Genomic DNA, 10,730 nt, shown 5'->3' with positions numbered 1-10,730 from the left:
TTTTTATGTGCACCTCTAGTTTTCTCTTCCTCTTCTCTAAAGCAGCGCAGCATGGCCTCGCCCCCTTTGCTGCCTTTTGCCTATTTGCAATTAGGATGCAATTTTCTGCTGATTCGATGCAATAATTGTACACTATTTATGAAATGCTGTTTGAAAAACATCTGAATTTCCTGATCCGTTTTAGAAATAGTCTTTCTTTTCACAGTGTGAAACAATCGTTGAGCAGCACGAGGATGAACTTATTGAATTCTTTGCTCACGAGACAGACAATGTTAAAGACAAGCTCTGCAGTAAGAGGACAGGTAATGCTGTAAATATGGATATATGACCTATGAACTTCACATGATACGTGTCTCTAGATTATCTGAAGTTCTTTTAATTCACCATAGTCACAAGCTACACGCATTTACCTGTAAAAAAAAAAACTTTGACCTGTTAAAAACACCTTTTCAAGCATATTTAACAATACGTACAATATTGTGTAAAATATTCAGAAAGGACATCTGGAACTATATCACCAATAAATTTTTTTTTACTACATTGCATTGCATATGTAATTTTATTTCTTTAACTCCTTCCACAGGTCTCTGTGACCATGCCCTGAAGATACCTCATGACGAGTTATAACATGAGCCGAGCACATCATGACAGATTTACTTTCGGAAAACAATGTTCTACTTCAGTAAACACACTGATTCTCTTACTTGTTGAGGACGCTGAACATACAGCGATCTACTTAAGTGATGTTAGGCCAACATTACATAATGTACTTGACCCTATGGGTTAACAGTTGACATGTTCAACTGTATTAATGGCGTTACCATCAAAACTGTTCATTGTCACTAATTAAAGCTGACTTTCTACAGCTAAAAATTAGATCTCTTTATGAGTCTCTCCAATGGCATACTTTTATATTTAAATGTCTTTGGATGCACTTAGTGTTTAGTTTAGAAGATATCTTTCAGTTTATTTATTATAAGCACAGATAGAGCACCTCTGGAGTTCCTGGTTCTAGTGGTGATGTTGTGTCTTGATGGTTTTTCAGGTCATGAATCTGACCAGATTACTAGTCCTTAAATTTTAACCAATTAGGTTACCACCATTTTGTATGGAAGTGAATATCAGTTAATCCACATTTGTGTTCACTTGTTTTCTTCCCACACATTATTGCATTGGTTGTTGCTAAAAAAGGAAAAACAAAATAAAAGCGATCCATCTGTCATACAGTGTTATTGTGGCCGTGGCGTGTCACGTGACAAGCATGACGCGTCGCCATGGAAACAATAAGGGGAAACGTTCTAAAATAACGGTCGCCTTAAAAAAAACTCACTCTGGGGGGACCGCTAGAATATTTTAAACTCACCACTGAAAGGGTTAAGACTTTCCAGAGGCTGCTAGGCCAAATAGCAGCGGCCTCCTCAGTAGTGTAGCTGGGCCTACTGCCCATTTGGCTTCTCCAATTTTGGCTCAAATTCCACATACGTAGTAAGGTTTCACTAAATAAAACAGAGCAAATAAAGTGTAATGATATTAATAAAAACATTATTCTTCCGCCAAACAATGTAGTTCCTCAGAATCAGTTGTGGTTGCAACAAAGTGGTTGCCGAGCAACACACAGAAGTAAACAAAGGTGTATGTTTGTAGAGTAATTTACAACAGCTTTGAAAGTGGCTCAGCCAATCAGAATCAAGGACCGGAACTATCCGTTTTATAAAGTGAATTTATAACAGCTAAGGGGGTTTTAGGCACTCCGCTTCACGTCATGTCTAACAATGCCCCTTAGCTGTTATAAATTCACTGTAAACCACGGCTTCTTGGGGCTTATTGCTTTAAGGAGGCCTGTAGACTTTAACTATAGCTGTATATTGGGACTCAGATACACTCAAAACTAGAAATTCAAATGAATTAAACTGAGGAACAGCTACGGGACTTAAATTGTATTGTTGATTGTACAATACAATTATACCCCCACCTCTACCAGAGGATCGCGGGAGATCAAATAACCCATAGCCAACAGGAATAAGTTCATTAAAAAAGAAAACCATCCGACTGTTTGTGCCATGTTTCAACTAAACACAAAAGGTTGAGTTTTTCTTCCACAATGATATCAGATAAAATCAGACTTGTTGTTGACAGACCGTACATAAAAAAAGGCAGATTTCAACAGACGCTGGGACTCTTCATATATAGGCACAGACAAGTTGTGTTATAATTAATTCCAGCAGCTCTAGAAAACAGCCTCTGAGGTTTACGAAGAAATGTTGGATAGGAAACAACATCAGAGGATAAGTATGTAAAACTGTATTCCAACATCTCTGCAGATTGTATGGATATCATTTGCCAAATAATAGTTCCTCTTTAGTTTCAACAGCTGGTGAGCAGTGTAGGCCTACCTTAAGGCCATGCAGGAGGAATCCACACCAACATCAGCCTCGCTTCAGTGTACAGCAGGGCAACAAGAGAGTTGGTTCCAGCAGCAAATACTCAAAAATAAAAACAATAACTCAACGGGTGAAGCGTAATTCCACATCGCAATAAAGTAAAACAACACAGAAAGGCTCCAAAACCGTTCACACAAAAACATCAATAGTTAAGACAAACAAATGAGAGAAGGGAATGGCAACCAAACCACTGCAGCGTGCTTTAGACACTATTTCATCTAATCTTTTATAATGTTTGTCAATGTCCTATCAGCAAAGCATAAAAACAAGGTAAAAAAAAAGAGGTGAAACAAACATTCAAGTTTTTTTTTAATTCCTTTTTATTTATATCAGAATTTTCTGGCAAAAGATAGCTGAAAAACTGCAAATAAAAAAAAAGGTTTAATGGTTGCATGTTTTCAGTGTTTTAGGAATAATGTTCTCACAGCTTCTTTTTATTTGGCTTTTCTGTTTCAAAAACCCTCTGTGATGGATAACAGTTACAATGGTATTTGCTGTAAACAGTTTCGGAGTGGGTCTCATGTGGAACACCAGATTTTTTAGGAATCCAAGAAGCTCTCTTCGATCAAATCGTGATCATTGATGACATAGTTTTCCATTTCCGGCTGGGAAAATGTTCAGCTGTTTAGCTCTAGGTGTTTCCAAAACACCTACTTTTCGAACTCATCACAGGACGCTTATCTAATTTTCATGGAAATTTGTTAGCCTTGCCCCATAATGACTAACTTGCAATATTCTAAGTTCAAAACTTCTGGGGATCTTGGGAGAATATATCGAATGTGATCAGATTCTGGTCTTAGAGGGCACTATAACTTACAAATCTCGACAGCTGTTGTCTGTCTTTCTATTTTTCTCATCTGCTTGTTGGCGTACCTCCTTTTGGTTTCATTGACCTGCTAAGACTTATTTTAGATGACAAACCTGGCATTTTAATAATGACTGAATATTAATGTTGAAACTGATAATCAAAAGTTGACTAACAATCAGAAGTTGGACTAGAAACTACAATAGCTTAGTGTGTTCATTCTGGAGAGCATAAAACAAGAAAAAACAGGAATTGATCAATACCTCAAAACACGTGTGGTTTTACAAGACCGGACAATCCATAGAGTTAAACAAATATATATATGAAAGCATTAAGCTCAAAGTTTAGCAATACATGTCTTCAAATGAGACATGACAAACAGCTGCTCACATCCATTTTGAAATGATTACTGTATGCTGATTCATGATTGAACCAAATCATCTTTTGACCGTTCGCCGTGTCTCCTTGCCATTGCTCACAGAACCTGGACTTGGCGTCGACCTGTTTCCATTTCCACTGCTTGCTCGTCCACCCGGCTGTGGATTACTAGAGTTGCCAGAGCCTTGAGAATTCACCCCATTTCCATTGGGAGTGTCATTACCTTCAAAGAGTAAAACAATGTCTCTGGACCAGTATATTGAAAGGATATATTACATAAATAGGTTTATCAAAAAACTAGGAACCTTAAAGGATTTATAATTCTTACAAAAGTATAGGCTAGTGGTTCATGTTGCAGTATATAATCATACCTGCAGGTGCACCAGTGCTGCTGATCGTGTTGCTCTGGTCATTCAGTCCCTGATGGGTAACAAGAAAAAAGTGAATTACTACGACCAACAGTTTTAAATAATGATTTGATTAATTAAAAGGCAGAAATTCATCTAGACGTACCGTTTTATTCATCTGGGCCAAATATTCTGGATTTGGCTCACTAAAGTTTGGCACCTCTGAATACACCATGCAGAATCTTACAAATTGGATACAAAACGTTAATTCATCTAAAATAAAATATCTTGGGCATGATGAAGTTAAATATATATATATATATAGTTCAGTCATGAAACTCTAGATGGCGCAGGCTGACGGGTTGTTAATGTAACTGATGATATTCAGAGAGTTAAAGGACTTGGCACAAGCTGATTGCTTCAAGCTGCATATGCAGCCAATGAGCTTACTGCCTTGCTTTGACTAATATTTAAATTTGTTTGATGATCTGAAACATTAAAGTGTGACAAACATGCAAAAAATTAAGAAATCAGGAAGGGGGCCAACCCTTTTTCACACCACTGTATATATATATATATATATATATAATGTGTTTTTGTCTATATTGGCTGTATTTTTCTTAGCGATATTATAGTTTTTTTTTAATGCAAAACAATTCATATTGAAATAACTATACTGCCATGATAACTATAATGATAACTATACTGCCATTTACAAAAAATGAATGATTAAATAATAACTTCCTGTCCAATAATCAACTTACTCTCCAATCTTCTGTAGTTCACCTCCCCTTCCAGTGTACAGCGTCAAACAGCCTTTAAAAACTGAGGCATAACTGCAGTAAAATACAAATGTACTGTGAATAGTTCTGTAGACTGTAAACTTTTAGTCTTGTATATCAACAGTTTTAGTGATATTTACTGTCAAATTATAAAACTGTTCACTATTGTTATAAACAATAATATAAACAATCAAATAAATTGATTGTTTGTATTATTGCAGAATGAATGTGTCTTTTGAGCATCTGTTCAAATGTCTGAAAGAAAACGTCTGATAGACTTTCAATGTGCATCACTCATCAAACACAGTCTCACCCTTTGGTAAGTCTGATGATGTCACCAGCCTGGATGAGGCCACCGACTTCGTCCCAAACCGAAATACTGATGCTGCCCGTCTTGTCAGCCACTTTACATGTGCGCACCTCATGTCCGTCTTTGGTCTTCGTCACTCGTCCTTGAATGAGACAGACAAAAGAAAAAACGATAATTTACAGTAAAAAAAACAAACATATTCCTATGTACATTAGGGGTTTTTGTTACATCTTATGCTGTTAAATTAATGTTTATTGCAATTTTTTTAGAGTCGTGTTTTCACCACCTGTATTATGGTGGTTGTCATATTATAATAGATCATTATAAACCAGTAATGTGGTATATTAACGCTATTTCAGTTAATAAAATATACAGTTACTGTAAATTGATTTCAGTCTTTAAAATTTAAAATGTTGCTACCATATTTTTTACTGTAAAATTCTGGCAACCATATCTGCAGTTAAATTTCATGGATTTTTTATTTATGCTTTATTACTTCATATACTTAAATATATTTTAAAAAGGAAATAAATGTCAATGACAAATGGAGCCGATAACAAAAAGTACCAAAATTGAAAGGAGTACCATGAGTGCACGATGAATGTGGAAATATTACAGCACTAGGGTATTGATTATATTAAAATATGAAAAAAAAAAGTTTTACAGTGTGTACCATTGTACCACAGTACCATCACATAACTTTTTTTTTTTTTTAAAGCATCAATCCATTAGATGAACTCAGTGTGGGACTGCTATGGTTGGTTCCTGTATGATAAAATGCTTTTGGTTTTCCTGATATGTGGGTCACTTTAAATAAAAAGCATCTGCTAAACAATTATATGTTAATGCAGTTAAATTATTATATCTTTTTTCTTTCTTTTGTTCATTGTTTTGTCCTTCCACTTCATGTAATGTGTTGTTTGGACACCTGTTTCCAGCACGATGAAGATGACATTGAGATTCTTGAGTCCAGGTTTAATGTCCTTCACATGAGTCTCTGTGCTCATGATCAGTCTACTTCTGCCCAAATCCTGCAAGACCTGATACACAACATGTCAGTCCACATCTGATGCATTTACACTCACTATTTCAAATGGCATGTAAGACAATACTAATTAAGGATGCATGTATGCAAATAACTTTTTTTGTCCAACAAATATTAATATCGCTGTGACGTGCAACATCGACAGCTGATCAACAATACTACACATTTTCAAAGCAGGGAACTAATGCAAACACTTACTGGTTAGCACTGAGCTATGGCCGCACTGACTGTTTTCTGTTTTAATAGTAGCCTACTATTTCTCGTCATCTGCAACACTTTGTGTGAATAATCCTGAACAGACTCACTGCTCGTAATGTTATTTAAGGCTCTGAATGTTCTGACGGCTGTCAATCATCACAGTGAACGTGGACATTCAACTACCGCTTACAGTTGTTGACGTTTTTTTTTTCTTTCTAAAACGTCATGACGCAATGTTTTCCGTACGTAATGACGTAGTTATCCGCACGTATACGACCTGCACAACATATACATAATGTGAAAGTTGAATTATCTGCCAATGAAATGTGAAAATGTGTCACAATATTGGGAAAATGTTCAAGTTTTTACAGATACATTGTTAGAGGCTTGAGCTGTAACGTTACAGTCCTTCTTGTGAACTTTAAGTAATGCACATATGCGTGTTAATCCACATATGATAGATATCTAGGCTGCATTTAACGCGTTAAAACGGGGCATTTAATCCCTCATTCATTTGACCCGAGAGAATTTGCGACTTTTTAAGGTAAGATCGATTCAAATACGTGTGTTTAGGGCGCGTTTTAAAATAGTTGTTTTATAATTGCACACCATAAAGAAAAATCGCTGGGCAAATTCAGATGTGAAAATAGTTGGGAGGCGCAATCCAAATTAGAAATGTCCTAAATTAGAGCAACTCGGGATGTATTTATTTATTTGAAAAATTACTTTTAATTAAGTCCATCAAACGAATTTGTCCATTTTGTAGGCTTTATGCGTTCGTCAGTTATTCTTCTGCATTAAAATTTCACGTAATGCTAATACCATGTTTATTTGTTTCTTTGTTTTGCTCATCTACTGTGGTTGTACAGTAACTTTCAGCACAGTGTAAATACCATAGTGCATGTTACAGTAATTATTCACTTGTGGAAATAAAGATGTCTTGTAACACAACAAAGATTACAGCAGTTTGCCCCAAAAAGGTCTCCGTTTATTATATAATTTCTTTCTTAGTAGTTGTACAGTACATTCATATATTCATTATGCATATTGACCTTTTTCCGTCCTCATTTCTCAGGCTGAGGGATTTAAGACAAACAAAATGGCCACAGAATCTGATTTAAAAAACGAGATTAGCCCCGTTGACTTCATTCAGCTGCAAGAGTACATAGAATGTAAGTATCTTTCATAAACCACCACATCAATAACGTTATGAGAGATATTATTATTTCCTGCACTGACTCATACATGATAACAAGATATATATTCTAAGTTATGAAGAATATTCTAAGTTAAATAGCTGACAATAGGTTTTCATTATTTATTTGTTTGTTTGTTTTAATTTTACTTTGTTTTTTTTTTCTTTGTTTGTCTTTGTTTTGAATGTCCTAGACGGCAGGATAAAAGTGAAAGATGCAATGAAGGAATTTCATGCTGGTGGGAAGCTGGTCCACCACAGGTTTGGAGATGTAAGCTTGACAATAACTTTCTGCTGGCTCCCCCAATAGTTCATTTATCCATGAATAATATAATTATCACGTTAAAAATGATATGTGAAGTTTGGGGGGTTATTGTTTGATATTTAGCTAGATTTTAGTTAAATTTAAAGTATAGGCTGGTAGCTTGTCTCCGACATAGTGATAACACTCGTTGCCTTCTCTAGTGCAGCTCAACCAGGTCTCGTCCCATTCGTCGATATTTGTGATATCACAAATCCCGGAAAATATGAGCTGTAGTCCAAACGAGTCGTTTGTTGTAGTTTTTTCAAAAGTGATTTCTGTTAAATAAAATATCTCCCTTTGAAGTGGACTTTGAGCTTTGTAACTTTGCAGATCTTTGTTATGCTTAAACAGCAACATTACAGACTAACTAAAGTTGAAAAAGTGAAAAAGCATAATAGGACCCCTTTAAAGTATATACCTGGGATAGTTCACACTCTGAATGAATGAATGAATGAATGAATGAATGAATGAATGAATGAATCAATCAATCAATCAATCAATCAATCAATCAATCAATCAATCCTCATGTTGTTCCAAACATGCATAACTTTCTTTCTTCTGATTATTTGTATTCTGAAGAATGAGATCTGTTTTTGCCCATACACTGAAAGTCAGTGGGGTCCAACACAACTTTGTCACAGGTTTGGAAAGACATGACAGTCACTCAGTCGGTAAATGATGACAGAATTTTCTTTTTTGGGTGAACTATACTTTTAATATATGTGACCCTGGAGCACAAAAGCAGTCTTAAGTCGCTGGGGTATATTTATAGCAATAGCCAACAATACATTGTATGGGTCAAAATTATTGATTTTTCTTTTATGCCAAAAATCATTAGGATATTAAGTAAAGATCATGTTCCATGAATATATTTTGTAAATTTCCTACCGTAAATATATCAAAACTTAATTTTTGATTAGTAATATGCATTGCTAAGAACTTCATTTGGACAACTTTAAAGATTTTCTCAATATTTAGATTTTTTTGCACCCTCAGATTCCAGATTTTCCAGATTCCAGAAATATTACCCTATTCTAACAAACCATACATCAATGGAAGCTTATTTATTCAGCTTTCAGATAATGTATAAATCTCAATTTCCAAAAATTGACCCTTATGATTAAGGTCACATATAGAATGTGTAGGACAGGGACAGAAGATATTTGTTAATGTTTTTTTTTTTATTATTATTGCTGGTTTGCTGAATGTGAATCTAAAATCTCCATGAGTTTTTGAATTTTATGACTCTTTGCACTTTCCTCACTAAAGCACATAGATGCAACAGGATTTTCTCTGTTCCTCAAGAAGTATCTTGAGGTAGAAGATTTTCCAGCTGATCTCTGCCAGCGTCTCTACTGCTATTTCCAAAGATCTGAGCAGTGTTGTCCTGACCAAAGTCCTCACACCAAAGACGGTTAGCGGCTTCATTTTTAAGAAGTCATCTTGAACTACAGAATTTCAGTAAATGTTGCAAAATACACTTGTGTTTTGTCTTTCTAACCTCTTCACATCCAAACCTCATGAGAGATCTAATGCTTTGTTTACATTTATGTGTCAAGTGCACAAGACAAAATGATAATGTTCTACGGCACATGCACTTTTTGAATGTTTTGAATAAATGCAATACCTGACAGTGCTATTTTAAATAGTGAAAATGATATGAATTTATCGTTTAAAAGGTACAATATATAATCAGTGACAGTGTGCAAGCATCTGCATCTATAACTCCCTTCTGCATTATAATTATTCTGTGCTGGTGTCACTGTTGCCTTCTGCATGGGAGTCCACAATAAGTTTTTCAGTAATTACAGACAAAAATATATTTATAGTAGGTAAATGTGTTCTTGCTGTTACTGTCTAACTGTCATTAAATTGCACAAGTACATATTATTTGTGGGTTTTCACTGCAAAACAAAAGAATAATGCCATAAATATCAAGAACATTTTTGAGAAAAGCTGCAGCAATTTTGTATTTATTTATTTTTTGTGGTGATCATTACATTGATATTTAGTGTTATTTGTTTGCTGTCAATCTTTGATCTTCTCTTTCAGGCTGTGTCTCTCTTAAAGCTGTATCTTGTTACTTTTCAATATTGGAGGATGGAAATCCTCGAGACAAACTAGAGTGTAAGACATTCTTTGACTTTAAATCTCTAGTAGATAATATCACTAATGCTATGTAGTATGTACTAATACCATTTATAATGTAAAATGAGTTGAATCATTTTTAATCATCTAAATTATTAAATAAACTTGCCATTTGTTTTAAGCGTAATTAGTCTGCATGCAAAGTATTTATTATTTATATAACATCTATTTGGCAGACACCTTCAAATTATATGATAAAGATGACAATGGATATCTTGATAGCAAGGTAACAACAGGCAAACTTTTTTATATGTCTATGTATATTTTGATATTTCTACCCTCTTATTTCCCATTGTAGCTTACTTAGGTTCAAATTAGTCTACTAGCATGTCCAGTGATCTCCTCTTAAAATAAGTTATAATTAATATTTATTATAATAAATTCTGTTTTTTTCTGTGTATGTTTGTTTAAAAGGAAGTTGACAAAATTGTTACACAGATGATGCAAGCTGCAGAATACCTTGGATGGGATGTGACAGAAGTAAAGCCAGTAAGTTCATACATACAAGTACTGTAACGGTTCAGAAGGTATTACTGGTTTGGAGAAATTGCTTTTGCTTTTTCAAAGTTAGTTTGTGCCAGTGATGGCCTAGCGTATATATTTTTTTCAATAGTCCCAGATTTTCTGCTTTTAAAATGTCTATTACATAAAAGAAAAGAAAACATTTAAAGGGGTCATATGATGCGATTTCAATTTTTTCTTTCTCTTTGGAGTGTTACAAGCTCTTGGTGCATAAAGAAGATCTGTAAAGTTGCAAAGACTAAAGTCTCAAATCCA

General features: G+C 34.7%; 3 protein-coding genes across 5 annotated transcripts in view; 2 read left to right on the top strand and 1 right to left on the bottom strand.

The window, feature by feature from the left end:
- LOC107696028 (protein canopy homolog 2-like) overlaps positions 1 to 1,152 on the top strand; it is a 3,007-nt gene extending 1,855 nt beyond the window's left edge. For both annotated transcript variants that reach the window (XM_016496162.1, XM_016496163.1), the window contains exons 5-6: positions 206 to 302; positions 584 to 1,152. In XM_016496162.1, coding sequence (XP_016351648.1) covers positions 206 to 302; positions 584 to 627 — 141 coding nt within the window. In that variant the 3' untranslated portion in view covers positions 628 to 1,152. The remainder of the gene's footprint in view (positions 1 to 205; positions 303 to 583) is intronic.
- Positions 1,153 to 2,785: 1,633 nt separating this feature from the next.
- nabp2 (SOSS complex subunit B1-A) lies at positions 2,786 to 6,525 on the bottom strand. 2 transcript variants are annotated; one of them, XM_016496160.1, is made up of 7 exons: positions 6,307 to 6,525; positions 5,992 to 6,103; positions 5,067 to 5,205; positions 4,736 to 4,807; positions 4,138 to 4,213; positions 3,996 to 4,044; positions 2,786 to 3,847 (listed from the first exon to the last, which is right to left on the bottom strand). In XM_016496160.1, exons 2-7 carry the CDS (start codon positions 6,068 to 6,070, stop codon positions 3,684 to 3,686), a joined length of 579 nt encoding a protein of 192 aa, XP_016351646.1. In that variant the 5' UTR covers positions 6,071 to 6,103; positions 6,307 to 6,525; the 3' UTR covers positions 2,786 to 3,683. The 2 variants fall into 2 exon arrangements, with proteins under 2 accessions (XP_016351646.1, XP_016351647.1); XM_016496161.1 differs by having other exon boundaries at positions 6,414 to 6,525.
- A 225-nt stretch (positions 6,526 to 6,750) lies between these two features.
- Positions 6,751 to 10,730, top strand: part of LOC107696020 (diacylglycerol kinase alpha) — a 24,324-nt gene continuing 20,344 nt past the window's right edge. Inside the window, 8 exon segments of the mRNA XM_074187043.1 lie at positions 6,751 to 6,850; positions 7,176 to 7,286; positions 7,382 to 7,478; positions 7,696 to 7,772; positions 9,075 to 9,219; positions 9,858 to 9,932; positions 10,130 to 10,179; positions 10,368 to 10,442. Coding sequence (XP_074043144.1) covers positions 7,242 to 7,286; positions 7,382 to 7,478; positions 7,696 to 7,772; positions 9,075 to 9,219; positions 9,858 to 9,932; positions 10,130 to 10,179; positions 10,368 to 10,442 — 564 coding nt within the window. The 5' untranslated portion in view covers positions 6,751 to 6,850; positions 7,176 to 7,241.

This window comes from Sinocyclocheilus anshuiensis, unplaced genomic scaffold (assembly GCF_001515605.1).
Source record: "Sinocyclocheilus anshuiensis isolate Anshui unplaced genomic scaffold, SAMN03320099.WGS_v1.1 scaffold746, whole genome shotgun sequence".
NCBI lineage: Eukaryota > Metazoa > Chordata > Actinopteri > Cypriniformes > Cyprinidae > Sinocyclocheilus > Sinocyclocheilus anshuiensis.
Note: the sequence above shows the minus strand (reverse complement) of the source record. Positions and strands in the feature narration are given on the sequence as shown.

Coding starts and splice junctions, on each gene's coding strand:
- nabp2 (XM_016496160.1), bottom strand. CDS start 6,070: ATGAGCACAGAGACTCATGTGAAGGACATTAAACCTGGACTCAAGAAT. Junction 5,206..5,991: donor CTTCATCGTGCTGGAAACAG/GTGTCCAAACAA, acceptor GTCTCATTCAAG/GACGAGTGACGAAGACCAAA. Junction 4,808..5,066: donor ATCATCAGACTTACCAAAGG/GTGAGACTGTGT, acceptor ATTTTACTGCAG/TTATGCCTCAGTTTTTAAAG.